This window comes from Ochotona curzoniae, unplaced genomic scaffold (assembly GCF_017591425.1).
Source record: "Ochotona curzoniae isolate NIBS_2020 unplaced genomic scaffold, NIBS_Ocur_1.0 contig_1, whole genome shotgun sequence".
In the NCBI taxonomy this organism is placed as follows: Eukaryota; Metazoa; Chordata; class Mammalia; order Lagomorpha; family Ochotonidae; genus Ochotona; species Ochotona curzoniae.
Genome location: NW_024464918.1, coordinates 46,775,993 through 46,800,002, shown reverse-complemented (window position 1 = coordinate 46,800,002; position 24,010 = coordinate 46,775,993). Strand labels below are relative to the sequence as shown.

General features: G+C 48.2%; 1 protein-coding gene across 1 annotated transcript in view; it reads left to right on the top strand.

Moving 5' to 3' along the window:
- The window catches only part of SNAP47 (synaptosome associated protein 47), a 53,907-nt gene extending 46,858 nt beyond the window's left edge, over positions 1-7,049 (top strand). The window contains exon 5 of the mRNA XM_040973704.1: positions 6,613-7,049. Within this exon, the coding sequence (XP_040829638.1) occupies positions 6,613-6,759 (147 nt within the window). The 3' untranslated portion in view covers positions 6,760-7,049. The remainder of the gene's footprint in view (positions 1-6,612) is intronic.
- The last annotated feature ends 16,961 nt before the right edge of the window (positions 7,050-24,010 follow it).

Below are 24,010 nucleotides of genomic sequence, written 5' to 3'. Positions count from 1 at the left end.
TGAAATTTGTAAAACAATATATCAACACTGTTATGTTAATGTTGTTTGCATATTAAGTGATAACATTTTGAATAAAATGGTGAAATACTGACATGAGTTCATCTATTATTTTCTACCCATGAAATACCCATGTATTTGAAATTAAGGCTCTTGCCCTAACCACTCAAGACTGTGTGAGGCAGCACAGGTCCAGATCTGACCCACCGTAGTCCCTTCTCTCATTCCACAAAGGGTGTGTGATTTCTCAGTGGTCTACTGCTGAGACTGAGTCATTTGCAGCAGGGCCTGTATGGTCACCGCCTGCCTTGCCACAGGGATATACAGCCCTGTGTCTGTCAGGAGGCCACTCAACACTCAACTCAGAAAGAGTAGAACCTAGGCTTTCCTGTAGGTGATGGGCTGCTCAGCTGTCTGCCCCCCAACACCTTTTTTTATTTTTACAATTAATTCTTTTTTGTTTGTTTGTTTGTTTTAGATTTTATTTCTTTGTTTGTTTGTTTGTTTTTGAAAGATCTACAGAGAGGAAAATCTTCTGTCTACTGATTCACTCCCCAACTGGCCACAACGACTGGAGCTAAACTGATCCAGAGCCAGGAGCTTTTTCTGGGTCTCTCACGCAGGTTCAGGATCCCAAGGTTTTGGGCCATCCTTCCCAGGCCACAAGCAGAGAGCTGAATGGAAAGGGGCTGCTGGGACACGAACCGGCACCCATATGGGATCCCGGCGCATGCAAGGCAAGGACTTTAGCCACTAGACTATTGCACCAGGCCCACAATTTATTCTTATTTTTACGGATGTATATATTTGAAAGGGAGAATTACAGAAAGAGGAGGAGGGATGGAAGGAGAGAGGGTGAGAAAAAGATAGAGAATGATTGAGAATGAGAATCTTTTGTCTACTGATTCATTCCCCAAATGGATTAAACCACTAGAACTGGGCCAGTCTGGAGCCAGAGCTTCTTACAAGTCTTCCATATGGGTGCAGAGGTCCAAAGACTTGGGCCAGCCCCTGTTGCTTTCCCAGGTGTATTAGCAGGGAGCTGGATCAAAGTGGAGCAGCCCAAACTCAAACCATATGGGATGTTGGTACCACAGAGGCTTTACATGCTACACCACAGTACTGATCCTTGGGTCTTATTTTTGAAACCAAGTTTATGTGGAGATTGAGTTAAGATATATGGAGTTCTGAAAGCAATGTTGAGTGCACTTCAGGGATCCCATAACTCTTACTTTTATTTAGTGTATCCTAGCTAGAGGTTGAAAAAAAAAAAACAGAAGTGAAACTAGTATATGCTTTAATCCCAAGTGAGAATATGGAATATAAGGGTAGGATAAGATATTATTGATACAGACTGAATAGCTCTTATGCAAAATGATTAGAACTAGAACTGTTAGGGATTTTAGGGTTTATTTTTAAATTCTGAAATATTTACATGCATGTAACAGGGTGTCTTAGAGATAAGATCCATGTCTAGCTAAGCATGAAATTCATTTATGTGTTATAAACTCCTCAGACACATAGCATAAAGGTAATTTGCACATGTTTTGTAGAACACCTGCCTTTTGACCTATCACACTGTATCAGATACCACATATGGCATCTCCATTAGTGCTCACAAATTTCAGATTTCCAGATTAGGGATGGGCAACCTGTACCACTAATCTGACAGTGATATAGATTGTGGACAACTTTTATTCATAATGTGTTGGTCTCGTGAACTGCATGCACTATTCTTACCAAAATAAACAGTGACTTCTGCTGAATGGACCAGCAAGCTGTGGAGACAGCTGGTCCCTGTATGGCCCCATAGATGCTTTCACACCCTGATCTCCAACAGGAACCAGAGGTTCCATCACAGAAGCCCATCCCTTAGCTCTTAGTTCATGTGCAAAGAGGTCATTGTGTACAGTGTGGAGCCCTGTGGTCCCAAACACATTTCAGTTTTCAAACACAGTCACACATCACTTAAACATGGGGTCATGTTCTGAGAAATGCACCAGCAGGCAATTTCATCCCTATGCAAACATCATAGAGTGCACTTCCACAAACCAGGATAGCTATGTCATAGGGCGATGTCATGAGACCACCATCATTGACCTGAATGTCTTTGTATGGCATATTACTGTAAGATTGAATTGCATTTTTATGTGATTGACAGGGCATGAAGAAAGCAGAGGAGAGTCACTAGGGAGGTTTGTGGCCTACTCATGTGAGAATGGGGAGGCCTCCTCAGGGGACATCTTAGAATGTGGGGTTGAGTGGCAAAGGCTGTCTCTTAGTGCCAATTCCTGTGGAAGAACATTCTTACTAAAGTGGAGGCAGATGAGAGAGAAGTAGTCAACCAGAGAAAATGGCAGGAAAGAGCCTGCCCACCATGGTGAGCTATGGTGTGTTTTTCTTTTTCGTTATGCTGTTTGGGCATCAGCCATATGAGATCATAGAAACAGGGGATGGAAAAGACCTACTGTATGAGGTCATCCGGCTGTCCCCCGGACTGCTGACCCCACAGTTGAGTTTCCAGTGCTTCAGCCAGTTGCTCAGTAATGACTCAACTGATGGAGTTTCCACTATATCCCAAGGGGAGCAGGAAGACTGCTGTCTGAGACTGCCTGCTGGAATCAAGATGTGTTCCTCAGTCTCATGATACAGATCACAGCACAGATGCTGTGTAGGGAGGGAGAGATGGACTTATCCCACCTCTGTTATGGACTTGCTGTGTGCCCTTGTGTAACCTCAGGTTCTTCTCTCCCTCCTCTCTGTGAAGAGGAAGTGGGCAGCCCTCAGCAGGATCAGCATCAGGGTATTCAGACTGTGGATATAAGTGAATGCTGCCCCTACACAGTCATCTTAAGTGTATGAGTCTGGACACAGATAGTGTTGCCCTGTACAGTGAGCTTCAATAGAGCTAGCTCTAAGGCGTAGCAGATTAAGCCTTTGCCTGTGGCTCTGACAGGTGAGTGTTGCACTACACAGTCAGCTTCAGTGTGTGAGTCTGGGTATAGGCAAGTGTTGTCACCATCCAAAGATTGGATCTTTCCATCCTGGCCACCTGTTGCCATCACTCTTACTTACTGGTCGGGTACAGAATGTTTGGCCAGACCATTGCTATCAGCAAGGGCCCCTGGCATTTCACTGTTTGGTTGCACCTGGTATCTCTGCCTGGGCACCAGTGTGTCAAAGTTGATTCCTTTCCAAATTGTACCAGGTAGCTCTTCCCAGCACTTCCCAGGTCTTTGTAAGGATGTGAATGTTTCTCTGATATGGCATGTGGACAGAGCCCAGGCAGCTTGCTAACCCAAGTTGAGCTTCAGGAGTCCCTCTGAAGACCTGGCCCAGTTGATTGCTACCAACCCTTACCACCCAGCCTGCCATGGAGGATGATCCATGCATCCACCAAGGAATTGACATTAGGGAGGCCGAGAGTGCAGAAGGAGCCCAGGCTCCTTCTGAAGACCATAAAGTCCTTTTTTTTTTTTCCAATTAGAAAAATTTGGAGCTAGCTCTATGGTGTGGCAGATTGAGCCTTTGCCTGTGGCTCCGACATCTCATATGAACACTATTTCAAGTCCTGGTTGCTCCATTTCCCATTCAGCTCTGGCTAATGTGCCTAGGAAATCAGCAAAAAGATGGCCCAGGTTATTGGGTCCCTGTACCCACATAGGAGATCTGGAAGAAACTCCAGGCTCCTGGCTTCACATGTACCCAGACATTTGGTGACTGAACCAGCAGATGAAACATTCTCTCTCTCTCTCTCTTTCTCTGTCTCTTCCCTCTCTGTAAATCTGCCTTTCAGGTAAAAATGACAAAAAAAAAAAAAAGAAAAAGAAAAAGAGAGGAAAGAAGAAAAGGAAGAAAGGAAGGAAGGGAGAAAGAGGAGGGAGGGAGGGAAGGTTAGGGAAGGAAGGGAAGGGAAGAAGAAGGAAGGAAAGAAAAGAATGAGAGAAGAAGGAAGGAAGGAAGGGAGGGAGGGAGGGAGGGAGGGAGGAAGGAAGGAAGGAAGGAAGGAAGGAAGGAAGGAAGGAAGGAAGGAAGGAAGGAAGGAAGGAAGGAAGGAAGGAAGGAAGGAAGAAAAAAAGAGAGAGAGACTTTCTTGCTGGGTCTGGTGTTACAGTGCAGTAGGCTAAGTCACCACCTGTGATGCCAGTATTCCACAGCAAAGTGCTGGTTTGAGTCCTGATTGTTCTGCTTCCAACTCAGCTTCCTGCTGTTGTGCCTGGGAAAGCATCAGCAGACCACCCAAGGGCTAAAGCCCTTGCCACCCATGTAAGAGACCCAGATGGAGTTTCTGATTCCTGCCTTTGGCCTTGCCCAGACCAGGCTATTGCAGCCACTTTAATCAGTAAACCAGGTGATTAAAGATCTCTCTCTCTCTTTCTCTCTCTCTCTCTCTCATTTCAATCTGTTGCTCAGTGTTTCAAATAACTCTTTCAAAAAAAGAGTTGTCTGTGGTGTGTATGTGTATGTATCCAGAATGCCAACAAAACTACTTACAGCTTTTGTGAGTTTTTTGTAATGCAAAACAATACTCAGTTAACAGAACAATTATTTTATATATACTGTATCATAAGCAACTGAAGATGAATAATGTCATTCCATGTGTAACTGATTTGTACTGGACTTCAACAAGAAGCTGCTATAATTTCCATGCCAGTTCACAGCCCCATAGAGTGCTAAGCAGGAAAAGTAGCTACTGAATATCCACAGGACAGGGCTCTCCAAAGACGCTTTTACTTGTGTGTGAACTACAAAAACAGTACAGTGGAAAATGAATCTTATTCAGTTTTTTTTTTTTTTAATGGAGTTGCCTACAGGCGTGTTCAGTGCTTTAAAGACAAGAGAGAGAAAAAAAAACTCTATCCTAGAACCCATGTATTCATTTTCTTCTCTGCACCTTCCTCATCTTTCATTTCCTGGTGTAACCAGTGTTGACAACTCTTTTTCTATGACACCAAGTTCCCCCTTAGCCCCTTTGCAGCAGCATCCTTCCTGCATTTCCCTTGCAGTTCAGCAGCTTTCTCTTCCCAAAGCTGCTGCCACCTGCTCACTGCTCTTCATATCTGCGTCTGCTCATGACCTCAGACAGGACATTCTCTGTTGATGCTCAGAACAATCTCTGGTTAGTTTCTCCTTTAGGAAGGATTCAGGTTTTCATTCAACTTTTATAACCAGCCTTGTCTGCCTCTGCCATGTTTATAGCAGATGCAATCTCGCAGCTCTGAACACTTCATAGAAAACTCTGTACACTGCCTGTCACAGGATGTTTCCTGCCTCCGAGAATCTTAGGGTCTGTTACCCATGCTATTTTTCCTCAGTTGTCAAGACCCATCCTGCTCTCACTGCCCTGGCACTGGCTCTGTGGAGTTCATTCAATAACAGTGACTGTGGGAGCAGGTGTAGGATGCAGCCTGCTTCTCACACTTCATTCCCTGGTCCTTACCCAAGATTTGAACCTGCTGCAGAAAAGTATATTAATGTGTATGGCAAGTAGCTGTTTATTTCTCTTCCTCCTTAAATGTGTTCTCTCGTGCTGTCAGTTTGAGTGTGTTGAATTTTTAAAGCTGGCTCTGTTAAAGTAAGATACCATGTGTGATTTTGTCTACAGAATTGCCATCAAATGAAACCACATGAGGTAGGCGTGAGTTGTGAAGCCATGGGGTGGGAGGGCTTCCTTTTGGCTCCATGCCCCCCAGCTCTGTGGCATTCCTGTGGGTAGCCCGCATCTTCCAGCTGGCACATGTCCACCCCACCAGAACCTGGATTGCTCAGGGCTCTCAGTGCCTGTGGTGCTCTGTGTGCTGTGCCACATCCTACCTTCTTCATCAGGTTAGATGTGCCCCTCCCATCAAGCCAGATCAGTCAGACATGAATTCTGAAAGCTGCCTCAGTCAGCAGACCCATCACCACATACACACCATGGAGTGTGCTTAGCAAACCTGAGCAGTGGTGAGTTACTCAATGTGAGAAATGCAGAAAGCACAAGGCATTCCATGCTGAACTGAATCTCAGGAGTAGAGGTGCACTCCAAAGCAACAGGAAAAGTATAGTAGCTATACAATCAGGTATCAGATACTGTGTTTTGTGTTTATGAGGTTGGACAATATGAGTGTGCTTATACCATATCACCACACATATGAGAGGCATGCATTTATCCATGGTGGTACAGTGTCACTGGGTTACAGGAATGTTCTCACACTACAGTGATGTTCTGAGGCCCTGGCTGTGTGATACAGTGAGTAATTGCATTTTGTTTTACTTCTCATGTTTGTTGTGGCACCTTCACACATGCAACACAAGAAGGTGGCAAAGGAGTCCCTAATCCACTTGTGGCATCCTCGGTGGGACAGTCAACCTCAGACAGAGCAGGCTGGTGTGGAACACCCTGGGACACTTGGATCAGACAGAGCAGACTGGCAGTGGGATACAGAAGATCCCATCACTGAGTGCCACTGGCCAGCTAGAAGTGGTATCCCTTGAGTAGACAAGAAACAGCAGAAAGAAGCTGGACCTAAGTGTTTAGCTTTGAGAACCCTGTACATATTAACTACAGAAAACCATCTTGTCAGCTGTGTACATTCCTGAGAGTTCACAACAAACACTTGTGCTTCTCCCCAGATCCTGAAGAAGATGAAAGGGCTTGCCCTGGATGCTGAGGCAGAGCTAGAGCGGCAGGACGAGGCCCTGGATGGCATCACTGCAGCTGTGGATCGGGCAACCTTAATTGTGGACAAGCACAACCGACGCATGAGGAAGCTGACTTAAGAGGACACAGAATGCAAGGTGCTTGCTACTGACAGGCTTCTCCTCTTGGGTCTGCAGTCCCTTGTGCTCCTTGTGATGAGGCTTGGGCTTGGGAAGGCCATATTGTGTGGGAAGAGGGCTACACCTGAGCAACTGAGGCTAAGTGGGGGGAGGGGGGGTGGAGCTAACTTACATCTGGGCTTCCTGGGCATTCCTGGGTGTGTCTGTCACCGTTCAGCTCAGAACCACTGCTGATAGTAAGAGAGGAGTTAGACTGGGTAGTAGGCAGTTAGGGTATTCTGGGTCCCCAAGTCATTTTCTCAAATATAAAATCCCCTACCATGTCTTAGATTCACCAGAGCATGTCTCTTCCAAGGGACAAGGATGCTATTAGCATATCAATTCCCCACCTGAACTATCGGCCATTACCTCCTGCCATTGTGGGAGGGCCTCAGGCTGATCTGTTTATATACATATCTGCCCAAGGCCTGGAATGGCCCATATCTGGTATCTCTGTGGCCTTTTGTCCCAAGGCCAGGTACCATGGAAACCAGGAATTTTCTTTGTTTATGGAGAAACATCTTTGAGGGAAACCTTTAAAAGGTGCATTGCCCACCATTAATACGGGTTCTTCTTGTCCTCCTGCCACTATGGCAGAGCACTAGGGTCCTCTTTTTACTTTTCCTCCTGCCATTATGGCAGGGGATAAGGGTCCTTTCTATCTCAGAACCCCCTCCCGTCGCTAGGATGGGAGTTTCTCTTCTCAGCTTTTCTAATAAATCTTGCTTTAAAACTAAACTGTGTCCGCGTGAAAATTCTTCTTTCCTACGAGACAAGAATTGAGGTTGCTGCCATACTCGGAGTCAAAAATCCTGCAACAATAGCACTGAACTAAGCTGTCCAGCATGAAGTTCACTGCAATATCTATTTGCTAAGAACAAAGAAGGCCCCACCATGTCAGTGCTGCAGGTGGACTCTGTACCTGGACAAGGGGGCTATGTCACCATGTCAGTGCTGCAGGCAGGCTCTGCACCTGGATAGGGGGTTGTGTCACCATACCTGGGTTGCAGGTGGGCTCTGTAGGAGACTAATTTTTCCCTCTTTCTCTCTCCTACCCTCCTTCTCACTCCCTTTCCTCACCACCCATCACTCTGCTTTTTAAATTAAAAAAAAAAAAAAAAGTCTTAAAAAAGGGCCATGTGTTGGGCCCGGCTGCGTGGCCTAGCGGCTAAAGTCCTCTCCTTGAATGCACTGGGATCCCATATGGGTGCTGTTCTAATCCCGGCAGCTCCACTTCCCATCCAGCTCCCTGCTTGTGACCTGGGAAAGCAGTTGAGTATGGCCCAAAGCCTTGGGACCCTGCACCTGTGTGGGAGACCTAGAAGAAGTTCCTGGATCCTGGCTTCGGATCAGCATAGCATCAGCCGTTGCACTCACTTGGGGAGTGAATCATCAGATGGAAGATCTTTCTCACTGTCTCTTCTCCTCTCTGTATATCTGACTTTCTAATAAAAATAAACAAATCTTTTAAAAGGGGGGGGGGGCATGTGAGATGATTCAGTGGCTAAATCCTCCACTTGTAAGCACCAGGGTTCAATATGGGCGTCAGTCCATTTCCCATCCAGCTCCCTACTTAGGTCTAGGAAAGCAGTAGAGAATGGTGTACCTTGTGACCCTGCACCCACGTTGGAGACCCAGAAGAAGGTGAAGATCCTGGCTCCTAGCACCCAGCTTCAGATCAGCTCAGCTCCGGGTACTACAGCCCTTTGGGGAGTGGAGTGAAGGAGCAGATGGAAGATCTTTTCTTCTCTTTTTTTTTTTAAGATTTATTTATTTTTTATTGGAAAGGCAGATTTACAGGGAAGCGGAGAGAATAAGATAAAGATAAAGATGTTCCATCTGCTGGTTCACTCTCCAAGCAGCCGCAATGGCCAGAGCTGAGCCAATCCAAAGCCAGGAGCCAGAAACAATTTCTGGGTCTCCCACATGCGTGCAGGGTCCCAAGACTTAGGTCCATTCTTGACTGCTTTCCCAGGCCACAAACAGGAAGCGGGATGGGAAGTGAAGCCATCAGGACATAGATCAGCATCTCTATGGGATCCCAACGCTTTTAAGGTAAAGGGTTAGCCACTGAGCCATCACATCAGTCACTGGAAAATCCTTTTCTCCATAAATCTGATCTACCTTTCCAATAAAAATAAATAAATATTTGAAAAACATATTTAAAAGCAGTATTTTGTAGTTCAACATAATTAGAGGAGACCTGGTATCTGTCACATGGTGATGCAGAAGGCGGTTCATACCAGGTGCAGGGGCTGACTCTCGTGCTGCTTAAGAGCCACTAGCATGAGTTACTTAACATATTCTTGTGATGGAGGGTATAGTGTGCACATCATAGGGTGTGACCCCAGGGTAGTGTGCACAGTGTGGGGTATGACCAGGGTACAGTGTGTACAGTGTGGGATGTAACAAAGGTGCAGTGTGCACAGCATGAGGTGTAACCTAAAGTGCAGTGTGCACAGTGTGGGGTATGACCATGGTGCAGACTACACAGCGTGGGGTGTAACCAGAGTGCAGTGTGCCTAGTATACCGGTGAGATGGGCTGGACAGGCACAAATGTCACTCATGATACAGGTGGTTCATGTATCCCTGGGTTTCCTCTTTGATTGCTTCTGAGAGAATCTCAACATATGGGAGTGTTTGTGTTGAGATAGAGTCTGGTCAGGGCTGTGGCAGTTTACAAAATGAGCCCACTGCCTGGGAAGGGCCTTGGAGCCTCTACACAACCAGCTGAATACACATGTGCAACACAGAGGCATGGCCAGCCCACAGGTTGTTTCTGAAAGAAGCCAGCTGGGGCCTGAAGCCCAGATAAGTCCTGCAGTTCCAGGAGTGCTCAGCATGGCAGCTGTGATTCTCCCAGAGACATGTCCCAAACAGGAGTCGGGGACCATAGTGACTAGGCAGTCCACTCCTAAGGTTTGGAGCCAGGGGAACCAGGAGGCCCTGCAGGGTTCAAAGAGTTCTGGGTAAGAGGTCGCAGGCCACACCCTCAGCCTTGGAACGGCTGCAGTGGGGTGAAGGTGCAGGAGGCCAGATCCTAGTCCAGTCCTTATGGTAGGCGTGGCCCACAGGAAGAGACAAGGTCATAGGGGTTGAGATGGATACCTGCATGGTGGTGGGAGTGGGTCCTGCTTGCTTAGAGATCTGCAGTCCCCCAGGGCCAGGCCATGGGCAGCAGGGTGTCCAGGGTCCATGGCAGAGGTGGTATTCCGTGGTTGGCAAGGAATGGGGAAGTGAACAGCTGGAGCTTCGGAGGGTGATGTGGAACATCCCCAAGGTGGCGCGTGTGGACCTGTAGAAGCAGTAAGGTCTTCCCAGCACAATTCTAGGCAGCTTCTGCTTGGCCCTCAGGAGTGAGTAGCAGATGCATGGTTCTCATCCTTCTTGCTGGGGCCCCCTGCATAAAAGGACAACTCTGCCAGGACCTCTCCTTGTGCTTGGCTGGGGTAACAGGAAGGAGAAGGCTAGGGTCCTGGGTGACAGGGGATAGTGAATCATGATGCAGCCAAGGGGTGGGAGCCACACGTCCTGGCATCCTGTAGAGCTCTGCTCTGATGGGATCCACTGGTCCCTTCGCCCAGAGGACACACAGACCCTGCCCCATCATGGCCAAGCCAAAAGTAGCCACAGGACCAGACTAGAGTAGAGAAGGAGATAAATTTCTAACCATTTCTCTGCTGAGAACCACATCCTGGGAACCCCACCCCAAAGCCAGGAGATTGGGGGCTGACGGTGGGATGAGTGCCGGAATCAAGTTTCCTCATTTGCCTGCGTCTAATCAGGACCAGCTGTGCCTGGACCAAGGCATGGGGAATATAGGAACAGGACTGGGGTTCCCAGGGCAGATCTGCAGCTGGGGAGACGCAGGCCACCGGAAGACTCCAGTGCTGCGGGGTCCCGCCTGACCAAAGAGGGTCTTGCTGCTTTTGACATCCTTGCCAGGCCATATCTGGGGATATATGCGCGACACTTCCTTTGCTCACTGCACAGTCTTCTCTCAACCAGCAATAGGACCTTCTCTTCTCCCATGAAAGGGAGGCCCAACCCGGCCCTGTCCCTGCCCTGTTTGTGTCCCTACCCCAACCCTGCCCCTGCCCATGCCTTGCCCATGTCCCATCCCTGTCCCTGCCCTACCCCTGCCATGCCCTGCCCCTGTCCCTGCCCTGCGCTGCCCATGTGGTGAGATACAGAGTCTGGTCAGGGTTGTGGGCAGTTTACAAAATGAGCCCACTGCCTGGGAAGGGCCTTGGAGTCTCTGCACAGCCAGCTGAACAACACAGGAGGCCTGGCCAGCCCACAGGTTGTCTGTGAGAGAGGCTGCCCCTGCCCTGCTCCTGCCCCTGTCCCTTTTCCCTGTCCCTGCCCATGCCCCTATTCTCGTTCCTGCCCTGCCCATGCCTCTGTCCTTACCCATGCCCTGACCCTACAGTGGCTGAGACTCAGGACAGTAGAACAGTTGTGGCACAGGAGCCACCCCATGTCCCTGCTGTGCAAAACCCAGGCATGTCCAGGACACTGAAGGGATCCCACCATGGCTGCCGTGGCATCTTGAAATCCACCTCTCACTGTCTTTTACTAAAGATGCATCATCAGTTAGTTCCTGCTGCGTCACACACTGCCCCAACATTCAGTGCCTTAGAATAGTGTCCCATGGTGTGGTGATCTGTGGACAGCTGGAGGGCAGTGTCACACAGAAGTGGGCTGAGCATCCATGTGTCTAGCCAGGACTAGGTCCCTGAGGCGGGGAGAGAGGGAGACTGAGGTTGCTCTCGGGGTTGTGAACGGCTCAGATCTGGAGGTCTAACACAAATCACCCCCATTTCTCAACACAACTCTCCTCTGAAGGATGAGAGGCTCTGCAGCCTATGCATTCCTGCAGCACCTGTCCACTTCCACTGCTGTCACAGGCAGTGGTCGTCAGCCACCAGGCAGACAAGTGGGAAGAACATGATCCACAAAAGCTTTGTGAACACTGAAATTTGAATTTTATGTAATTTTCACATGCAGTGTGAGTCTTCTTGATTTTTTCCCCCAAGATATTTAAAATGTCAAAATTGCTCCTGGCTTGCAGCAGCAAGCTGAATCTTGAACTGGAGCAACTAACTCTTAACCACGAGGCACATCCCTGGGCTCCAGTTCCTGCTCCTTGCTAAATGCAGTGGTAGCTCAAGTGCCTGAGTCCTCGCCGCCTGTATGGGAGACTTGGATAGCATTCCTGGCTCCAAGCGTTGGCCTGTCCCAGCCCAACTGTTGTGGACATTTTCAGGGAGAAAACCAGCAGGTGGGCAATCTCTACATATCTCTCTTTTTCTCTTTTAAATAAATAAAAAATAAAAATGTTTAAAATAAATAAATACATGTAAATACATGCCACACTCTCCAAGCTACTATGAGATAGACAACCTTGTACCCTGCTGGTAGGCATTGAACAGCAGCTCAGAATTCCAGAAAGCTCTGGGCACATGAGTGGACACTCAGTAAACTGCTGGCCTGCCAACCAACAGGCCAACATGGGGAGCTTCAACTGGCAGCAGGACTGGTTGTGCATAAACATGTTGTTGAAGCTTGCTGCACACAGGCAGGTGTCTGTGTGCAAGATCACAGTTGTGATTTAGATTGGGGGGATTGGAATGTTTACATATGCACAGCGAGACATTTATGTAAAAGAGTTCATCTCATGTGCGGTAGGCATGACCTTGGGGAGGTTCTATGCTGCATTTTGACAATGACCTACCACATGTGCTCAGGCACATGTGGGATTTCCTAATTGTGTGTGTTACTGACACCAACCAAGCTTCAGGCACTGGGAACTGTGGATTGACTCCTTACAGGGATCATCATTTGGGGCAGTGACTGGCATTTCTGCTGTTACCTGTGCATCACTGTGGGGCATGTCTGTGTGTGCCTGTTCCTACCTGTGTCAACAACAGCTTGTTGGGGGAGGGACAGGCATGCATGTTAGCTATGCAGGAGATTTACCTGCCCATCTGGAGAGAGCGCGGGCAGAAGCAGAGGCCAGCCTCACCCTAGAGCAACGTCACTATGGGGGATGTGGAGTATGGGGGTGACCTTGAGGCAGTCTTACTGTGGGGTGTGGGCCGGATGCTGGAGAACATTCCACGCATGCCGGCTGCCTGGTGGACAGCCCCTCCCGCGGCCTCTGGCTGACCCTGCTCAGAGGAGCCAACACTGGGGCGGGGCGTTCCTGTCCCAGGACTCCGTGGAAGCCGCCCAGAGTTCAGTCTATGTGGCCACCAGGCCCTTCTCCAGTGATGCCTGCTCAGGAGTCCAGAGCAGTACCAAGGAGGGCAGGAATCTTCCTCTGAGCAGCCAGAGGCTCCTCAGGCCTGCGGGTTCCCCTGTCAACTGAGGACCGTGGAGGTGCCAGTGTAGTGTTGCCAGGTCATACAAACCGATGGAGGCTGGGCTGTGGGAGAACGGACTGGGGTGTGGGGTACTGGTGGAGGCTGGCACCGCCAGCCTTGCCCTCTGAGAATAAACCTCTCACCCCCGGGCATCTGCCTTTCATTTCTCCCAAGTTCAAAGGAAGAAGCTGGCAGGCAGCAGGGCTAGGGGCAGGGGTAGGACTGCTGTGCACTGGGCGGGTGCCTTGCCGGACACACAGGCCTGGCCAGCCCAACTGGATGTGATTGAAGCCATGTGCTAGGTGGTGCTGGGCTCTGACACCCATGGCCCTGGGACCTGGAGAACCTCTGTGCGTCACGTGGCCAGACACATCATCCACCCACATGAACACTTGCCAGGAGTCACTCCTGCAGATGAGAGTCTATAACCTTCAATCACAGTGTCTGCCCTCTCCAAGTCCATCCAAGAAAAGCCTCTGCCTCCCCAGCCTGTTCTGGATGCCCTGCCTGTGTCCAGAGCAGAGGGGCTGGAACTACATGGTTTCAAGAGGTCCTCACATGGGGCACGAGTGGGGATGTGGAGTCCCGAGGATATGAACTGAGGCTGGCACGGCTGGAAGGGAAGCCTCAATCCCAATTTGGACCCAACTCTGGGAGAAGCCATCATCCCTTCACAAAACAGGCCTGGGCAAGAACTATAAAGGTGGAAGGGACCTTATCTGCTGCCATCCCCTGACAAAGTCTGTGTAATTTATGCCCCCAAGCCAGGCCCTGTGTACCGTGCTTTCCCCCAGCCAGGCACCCCACTGAGAGAAACTTTGTCACCGGCTTTGATGCCCACATTGGGCTTTGGGCATTTTCTTTAGCAGTAAGTGGTCCCCTGGCCCCCACTGAGCCTGATGTTTCAGGACTGGCCTGAGCTGCTACCAGGCTGTGGGGACAGTGGGTTGAGGGCACAATGTGGGACACCTGCATGGGACAGGCATAGTATCCCTGCATCCCACCACCCTGCAGCCAGCTGCTGAGCATATTCCATGGCATATGATCCCCCATGCAAATTAAGCATTACACAGCACAGGTGCCCATTGCTACATTGCTCACAGCATGGCATGTGGCACATCACACTATGCAGAGTGCATTCTGTGCAGTATGTGGCTGTGTGGCCACTTGCAGTGGGGATTAGGACACTGCCCTGCCCATGTCATCCACATGTAGTCCTCTTCTATCCCTGCATGCAGCTTTCCCACCAGCCTCATCCTGATTTTCTTTTTTCTTTAGTGAGAGAATGAAAACACAGAGGACAGGGAAAAGAGGTGCAAATTGGGTATCTGACAAGGGGTCAATGCACCGAATACAGGAAGAATTCCTATGACTGAATACCACTAATCATTAGATAAACAAAAATAAACCATAGTAAGGTCTCGATTCATAGCCACTGCAGAGGAGCAGCAGGTGTTGGCTGGGATATGGAAACATTGGTGTCCTGTGCTTTGCTGGTGGAGCTCTGATGGTGCAGCCGTGTGGAACTTACTAAGATGGCTCCTTCATATTCAGTACTAGCACATGACCCAGAAATTTTTTACTTAAAAAAAAAAAAAGATTTATTTACTTGAAAGGCAGAGTTACAGCGAGAGAAAGAGAAAGAATCTTGAATCTGCTAGTTTACTTCCCAAATGGCCACAATGGCTGAGTTTGGGCCAGGTAGAAGCCAGGAGCTTCTTCCAGATCTCTCACATGGGTGCAGAGGTTCAAGCACTTGGGCCATCCTTTGCTACTCTCCTAGGCCATTGGCAGGGAGCTAGGTCAGAAATAACGCAGCGAAGACTCGAACCATTCATTTGAGATGCCAGCGTGACAGCTGGTGGTTTATCCTTGTGTGCCACAATGCCAGTCCCAGCCACTCTACTTCTAGTTATTTACCCAAAAGGTTTAAAGGCAGAGTACTTGTATATGACTGTACAAGTGGTGGGTACTTGTGTATGACTGTTTGTATTGGCCTTATGCAAAGTAACTGAGAGGTGAAAATAATCGTTGCCTACCAACAGATGAGTGAAAATCCTAAATGTGGAGTACGCACATGATAGGGTGGGGTTCACCCTTTGGCAGGAATGAAACTGACACAAGCTACAAGCACTGAACGTTATGATAAGTGAAATTAGCCAGTCACAAGACAAATGCTGTATGATCCCATTTAAGTTAGCTTCCTTCCTAAAAAGGCAGATTCGTGGAGACAAAGAACAGAATGGGGCTGTTGACCATCAGTCAGTAGTCCAAGTGTTTGATTAGCAGCTCCGAGCACCAAGTCAAGGGAAAAGCGAACGTTGTATGATTGTATTTAGATAAGATGTATGAGATGTACAACAGAAACCAATTTATAAAGAAGACAAACATTAGCCAACGCTTGGGAATGCAGGTGGGGATTCACTACCAACAAGCACAAAGTAATGCTTCAAGACAAAGGAGCTGTTCTTAATGAGGATGATAGTGGCAGTTGTACTAGATACATTTACTAAAAAAAAAAAAAAAAAAATCACTAAAATATACATTTTAAAGTGGTGAATTTATGGCATGTAAATTATAACAAAATAAAATAAATGCTTAAATTTAAAAAAAAAAAAAAAAAAACAGAATGGAAGCTGCCAGGGCTGGCTAAGGGGAAAAGATTAGTGAATACCTGAACTTTACTTGGGATAATGAAAAGGTTCCAAAATGGATATTGGTGATGGTTGTTTAATGTCATAATGTCACTGAATTGAGCACTTAAAACATATTTCATATCCTCTACATTTTGCAAGGAAAATATATGTATGATGAGAAAACTCACAGGGCTGGTGCAGTCTTTACCCTGTGGTGCCAACATCCCATGTGGATGCCAATTTGTGTCCCAAATGTTCCATTTCTGATCTCTCTGGTATGGCCTGGGAAAGCAGCAGGATATGGCCTTTGATCCCTGTACCCACATAGGAAACTTGGAGGAGGCTTTTGGCTTCATATCAGCTCAGCTCTGGCCATTGTGGCTATTTTGGGGAGTGAACCAATGGATGGAAGACCTCTCTGTCTTCTCTCCATAAAATCTGCCTTTCAAATTAAATAAATAAATATTTTTAAATAATTTAACAAAATAGAATTCACTAAGGGGTGATGTTATAGAAAAGCAGCAAGTCACTGCCTGCAGTCATAGCATCCCATAGGTACTGATTCAAGTCCCAGATGTTCCACTTCTGACCCAGCTCCCTGCCAATGCGCCTGGAAAAGCAACAGAAGATGGCCCAAGCGCTTGGGCCCCTGCACTTATGTGAGAGATCAGAACAGAGCTCCTAGCTCCTAGTTTCTGCCTAGCCCAGCCCCTGCTGTTGTGGCCATCTGAGAAATGAACCAAAAGATGTAAGATATTTCTCTCTCAGGCCTGGTGGCGTGGCCTAGCGGCTAAAGTCCTTGCCTTGAACATGCCCAGGATCCCATATGGGCGCTGGTTCTAATCCCAACAGCTCCACTTCCCATCCAGCTCCCTGCTTGTGGCCTGGGAAAGCAGTTGAGGACCGCCCAAAGCCTTGGGACCCTGCACCTGTGTGGGAGACATGGAAGAAGTTCCTGGATCCTGGCTTCGGATCAGCATAGCATCAGCCATTGCACTCACTTGGGGAGTGAAACATCGAACGGAAGATCTTCCTCTCTGTCTCTCCTCCTCTCTGTATATCTGCCTTTCCAATACATAAATGAATCTTAAAAAAAAAAAAAAGATATTTCTCTTTCTCTAACTCTGCCTTTCAAATAAATGAATGATTCATTTTTAAAAGCCGAATGTGTCTACTAATAGAGCACAGGATAATAACTATGCAGGGGAAGCCCCCACCAAGTCATTTGCCATTTTGTTATAAAATTCACATTTAAATACTTTTTACAGCCCATTTCATAACTTGTATGTTAGTATAGTATCTGATTTCCAATATTAGTGACTTTTCTCTAATTTTATGTGACCAATAATGTGATTCAGTTCTTTAAATCAAGCACAAAGTTTACTCAAATTAAGTTTCAGCTTCTCTGCTATAATGATTAGCATACAGGTTTATGATCCATAGTAAAGAACTAAAAGCTGGTCTGGGGGTGGACCAGACCCATTTCAGCTCTTATTGTTGGGTGCTATAGCCCAGCCAGGCCTGGTCCACCCCCAGACCTAGCTCTCACATGATTCAGCAGGCGCAGAAAGCTTATCCCAGTCTGGCATACCCCAGACACAGTCCATGCCAAGGAATATTGCAGCCACGTGCAGCCCAGTTCACCACTCCTATTCAAGCTCTTGCACTTATCAGTGGGAACCACAGCCCTTAGCTCCCTGAGCAAGTTTGCTGTCAGCCACAAATCTTGTAAATGCCAGTGGTAGCTTCAACACAGCTCAGCATAACCCATCACCCAACTTGGCCTTTGCCACTGGATGTTACAACCTGGCCTGGCCTGGCCCACCCCCAGTCCCAACTCACTGATGAGTACTTCAGCTTAGCCTGCCTAGCCTGCCCCCATACCTAGCTTTCATGAAAACCGGTAGGTATGATAGCCTACCCTATAGCTAGGCCTGTACTCCATCCTAGCTCCCACACATGCCAGTGTGCTATGGTTTGGCCCGGCCCTGCCCAGTCTGCTCCCTATAGAGCCAACCAACACACCTGCCAACAAGTGAACCAGACCTGCCCAGCCTGACCAACATTCAGCCCTGACTCACATGCTCACCGGCAAGAGCTATGGTCCACCAAGGGAGTTTCCCAGGTTCCCCCGCAGCCCCACTCTCAGAACCAGATCTCATGCGCCAGGTCCTTAGTTAGCAGTCTGCCTCCTAGTGTTGGCCGTTGTTCTGGTGGATGTTGTGGCTAGGCCTGTCCCAACCCACTTTTGGATGTACCTGTGAGTGCTATAGCCTGGACCAGCCTGGCCTGTTCTCAACCCCAGCACCCAGAAGTGTTGCTGAGTTCCATGGCCATGCCTAGCTCAGCCTGTCACCATCTAAGCCCTTGAGCAAACCAGCAGGTATGGTAGTCCCACAGGGGTGAACCTACAGTCCACTACAAAATCTACTCCTAGACCCGGTTCTGTTGCATGCTATTTAGTATCATGGCCCAGCTTAACATGGTCCATCCCCACCCCAATGTTCACTGGCGGTACCGTGATTGAGCCCTTACAGGCACGCCCCACCGCCATGGCTTTTGTGTCTGCCAGTAGCCAGTGGTTGATGCCATCAATTCCAGCTCAGGATTCCCATATGGGCAGGTATATTGGTTTGGCCCTTAAAGATCCTCCAGTTTCCCCCCCCTCTAAACCACCCAATGTCAGCCCCCTTGTTTACCTGCAAGGGGAATAACCAGGTTGGTGAAAATCCCCCAGAAGTCATTCTTCACTTCATGTGCTCCCTCAGCAGTCCTCCCTCCCACACACCTTCAGACCCACTTCCCTGAGCAGGTCCACAACCCCCCAACCAGTCTGGTGTCCTGCCTACCTACCCAAGGTCTGCTCACACTCACATGTGAGCCCCCAGACCCTGTCTGTTGGCATGCCGGCATATGCCCTGCATGTATTAAAAGAAAAAAAAAAGAATAGGTGACTGTACTGGCACACTGGTATAATTAACACAAATTTGGCAATAACCAGGGCCAGGAAGCCTCCTAGCTGCTTTTCTCACAGCAGTGTAACACTTGCCTAGGTACAATGCAACCTAAGACATTGCCTACAGTTATATAAGCCTTTTTTTTTTTTAAGATTTATTTATTTTTATTGGAAAGGCGGCTATACAGAGAGGAGGAGAGACAGAAATATCTTCTGTCGATGATTCACTCCCCAAGTGAGCGCAACAGCCAGTACTGCGCCGATTCGAAGCCAGGAGTCAGGAGCTCCTCCAGGTGTCCTACGCAGGTGCAGGGTCTCAAGGCTTTGGGCTGTCCTCAACTGCTTTCCCAGGCCACAAGCAGGAAGCTGGATGGGAAGTGGGGCCACTGGGACTAGAACAGCGCCCATATGGGATCCTGGGCGCGTTCAAGGCAAGAACTTTAACCACTACACTATTACGCTGGGCCCCTATACAAGCCTTTTTAAAGACTTGTTTTATTTATGTGAAAGACAGTTACAGAGAGGGAGAGTGAGAAAGAAACAGAGGAATGAAAAAAGAGCTTCCATCCACTGATTCACTCCTCAGAAGGCCGCCATACCCAGAGTTAGGTCAGTCTGAGCTAAGAGCTAGGAGCTTCATTCAGGCGCCTCATCTGGGTGGCAGGTGCCCAAGTACTTGGGCCATCTTCCACTATTTCTCAGGCCATTAACAAGGAGCTGGATGGGAAGTAGAGCAGCTGGGACTTAAACCAGTGCTCATATGGGCCGCTGATTTTGCAGATGGTGGCTTTACCTGTCAGCCACAACACTGATCCCCAGATCTTTTTCTTCCCTTTTTTTTTTTTTTTAAAGAAAGATTTTATTGGGCCTGGAGTGAAACCCTAGTGACTAAATCCTCACCTTGTAAGCACCGGCATCCTACATGGGAGCCAGTTCTTGTTCTGGCTGCTCTACTTGCCATCCAGCTTCCTGCTTGTGACCTGGGAAAACAGTAGAGGATGGCCCAAAGCCTTGGGACCCTGCACCCATGTGGGAGACCCTGGGGAGGCTCCTGACTCTTATCTTTGGATAGGCTTCAGCCATTGCAGCCACTTGTGGAGTCAGTCAACAGATGGCAGATCTTTCTCTGTAGCTCCTTCTTTTTGTAAATCCGACTTTGCAGTAAAAATAGACAAAAGTCTTTTTTTAAAAAATTTTTAAGAAAAGAAAGATATTAATCTGCTGATTTACTCCCCAAATGGCCTCAGTGACTAGACCTGAGCTTATCCAAGACCAGGAGCCAGGAGCCTGCTCTAGTTCTCCCACATTGGAGAGGATCTCTAGGCTAGGACACAACCAGGAAGCTGGATGGGAAGTGGAACAGCTGGGACACAAGCTGGATGCCAGTCCTTATAGGTAGAGGACTAGTCAATTAAGCCATTATGCCAGCTCCAGGAACTTTTGTGTTGTTGTTGTTGTTGTTGTTTTGTTCTGTTTTTTTTTTTTAAAGCATATATTTTGGGTCAGTGCTGTAGTATGAGATAGGCCACTGACTGTGACATTGGCATTCAATGTAAGTACCAGTTTTAGCCCTGGATCATCCACTTCTGATCAGACTCCCTGCTAATGCTCCCAGGGAAGCAGCAGAAAATGTCCCAAGTTCTTGGGGCCCTGCACCAACGTGGGAGACCTGGAAGAAGCTCCTGGCTCCTGGCTTTAGAATACCCAGTCCGGTCCATTGCTGCTATGTGGGGAAGTGAACCAGCAGATGAAAAACCACTCTCTCTGTAACTACCTTTCAAGTAAAAAAAAAAAATTAATTTTAATGCCTATATATAATGCTAAAAGCATTATATCTTTTATAAAGTTTACCTCCTGTGTTTTGAGTAGTTTCTTCTGAACCTTTTGTTTGAGATCATGGATTCTGTCTTCATCTGGGTCTAAAATATTGTTACACCCATTCAGTGAGTTCTGATTTTTTTATTCTTTTGCTTTCCATGTCAAGAAATTCTATTTTACTTCTTTAAAATAAAAAAAAAATTTTAAAAGCAACTCCTAAACTCCTTTGTCAACTTTATGGTTTCCAGTTGTTGCAATAAATATTTACAAGCCTAGTTTTATCCTCTTGAGCACAATAAGCACATTTGTTTTACAGTTTCTGGCTGATAACTGAACTTTCTGGGTTTCTTCGGTTTTGTTTTTCCTCTGGTTCTCAGTCATGGTATGTTATCTCATGCTTTTTTTTTTTTTTTTTAATATTTGTTTATTTTTACGTTCGGGTGAAGGGAGCTCTCAGCAGCTTGGCAGTTGCTGAAGATACCTGAGCCAGGTTGGACTCAATGCTTGAGACTCTGGCCATGGCCACATCTGCCACGCAGTGAGTGAGTCCTGGGCTTTGGGCAGCCAGCGTGCCAAGTGGTAGTAGGCTCTGCCTGCTGGCCCCCTGGCAGCAAGCTCTAGGGTTTTTGGGGTATGTAACTGATGCCTAGGGACATCCATGGGTAAGACCAATGTGTGTATAGGTGAGGAATGAATCCTGTGTGACTCCCAGTGATGGGGCCACTGAACTTGCAGGCAGATGTGGAGACTGAGAGCTGGTGGTTTGGAGGGGAGAGATTGGAAGATCTGTGTGGGTCAGACTGATTTACCAGCCCACATGGGAACCTGAGATGGGCTGTTAGTGCAGAACATCACTGACTGCCACACGCCAGCCCACACGAAAGGGTGGGGACCTGTCTGGCAGGACTAGATCCCAGTACCTGACTAAGTGTCAGAACAGGGATGGGTCACATTAGGCAGGGTCATGACACTAACTAACCAGCATGCGAGAGAACCAGGTCCAGGGATAGACTCTTCCAGGGGGTAAGTGGGCCCAACCCTGTGGAAATACAAGTCCTACTGGTTAGCTTAAGAGTTGGAGTGGCAATGGGCTGAGCTAGGAGTGACCATGGAACCCACCAACACTCACAGGTGCTGGGGCTGGAAACAGGCTGGACAAGTCTAAGCTGCAGTACCCACACATGCATCCTAAAACAGGTGTGAGGTAGGCCAGGCCGCAACATCCTTCAGCTCATATAAAGGCCAAGACAGAGTAGCAGGCTGTGCCAGGCAAGGGCCTAGCATCTGCTGGAGCATGTGAGATCTGGGTCAGGGAGTGGGCCAAATGGGGGAACCTGGGAAACTCCCCTACTGGGGTCACAGCTCCCGCTGGTGAGCACATGTTTCAGGTCTGGGTGTCGGGCAGCCTGAGTAGGATAACTTCAACTGTTGGCTAATGTGTGAGTTGGTTTTGGAGGGGGTGGATTAGGCAGGGCCAAGCCAACTTTACTTCATCAGCAAGAGCAGAAACCAGGCTGGAGCACAGGTCAAGCTCAGCTAGGCTGTCACATCTACCAGGTTACATGAACCTGGGATGGGAGCAGATGGATCAGGGCCAGGTTCCAGCACCTGCCAGCAAGTGGTGGGATTTGGGGTAGGCTGGGTCAGGCCAGGCTATAGCATCTAAAGGCAAGGGACTAGGCCAAGCTGAGTCAGAGCAACTGAAGAACCTAGGCATTTTCTGCCTTTTGTGATTCTGCCTCAATGACTTGGCTGGGAGCTGTGTGAACTCCAGGCCTGATAGTCTACGTGACACCTGGCAGGTCACTTGGCAGGTCACGTAGGCAGACCACTCCTCAGGAAGGAGGTACCTGGTGTTTGATAAGACTCACTGCCCAATAGCTCTTCGATTTGTACTTTTTGAAAGTTGCTGAAAGTTGCTTGTTTCAAACCCACCAATAGAAGCCTGCTAAATCATGACTGTATAATTAATAACCTGAAATGTATAAGAACTGGGGGGCTTGGGCTCTCTCTTCTGGTTCCTGCTTCTTTTTGTCCTCCCTGTGGGATCCTAGCAACCTCGGCTGTGGCTGCCCCTCCCCCAGCACAGAGGAGCCTGCAGAGGACACCTGGTAACACAACAGAGGAGAGAACAAATTGATCAACTACCCCAGCCAAGTGTTGGCAGTGAAAAATCTGGGCAAGTGGAGATGATAAAGTGGACTATGTCAGTCAGTGGCTTCTTTTTTTTTTCACATTTTATTATTATTGCTATCATTTTACAATACAGTTCCATATTCCCTTATCCCCTCCCCAATTCCCTCCCTCCCCCCTCCCCCCCCAGTCAGTGGCTTCTGAAGAGATTTCATTGTGCCTGGAATGGCGAGATCCGCAGCAATTCAGAACAGTTGAACTATCAGAACCACTTGAGCAGTGCCATTGGAGCATGCCCCACATCAGGGACCCTGGGATGGTTGGGAGGGTGGGTGTAGCTTCTCCCTTTGTCTCTCCCCTTACCACAGACACAGGAAGGAGAAAACACAATGTGGAAACAATGGTCTTACCCATTTTCCTGTAGCCCTTGACCCTTTGAGCCCTAATCAACTATGTAAAGATCATTAAAATAAAAAAAAATTAAAGATTTATTTATTTTTATTGGAAAGGCAGATATACAGAGAGGAGGAGAGACAGAGAAGATCTTCCATTCAATGGTTCACTCCCCATGCGGCTGCAACAGCTGGAGCTGAGCCAATCTGAAGCCAGGAGCCCAGAGCTTCTTCCAAGTGTCTGACGCGGGTGCAGGGTCCCAAGGCTTTGGGCCATCCTTGACTGCATTCCCAGGCCACAAGCAGGGAGATGGAAGGGAAGCGGGGCTGCCGGGATTAGACCTGGTGCCTATATGGGATCCCGGTGCGTTCAAGGGGACGACTTTGGCCACTGCACTATCACACCTTGTCACAGTATGTTATCTCATGTTTTTAGTTATCTTTGATTATGTGCTTAAAATTTACGCATGGAAATAACTTAAGGCTAAAGTGATAGCATCACTACCCTAAAAGGACTTTTGTTTCACACTGAGTTCAGGGTTTGGGAATTTGAGATTTTCCCAGTTGAGAGCTGGATTCACCCAGATGATTCAAAGCCAGACTGCTCTATGTCTGAATCATGATTCCTACTAGGAGCACCCCTTCTTGTTTTCAGCCCCAAGCAGGTGTGGTGCACCACGATCCACACCCTCTGTGGGTCCTGGGCTAACCCCAAAGGCCTGCCAAGCATGACGCAAAGTCCCTCTGGTGCACTTGGTGGAAGAGTAGCGGCGGCTTGGGTGCAGCAGTCTCAGGCTGATAGAACCAGCATCACATTTCGGCTATTTCCTGTTTTTATCCTGACAGGCTCACAGTTTGTTGTGGATTTTCAGTCTTCTTCATTGGAAGGATTGGCCCTTGTTACATGG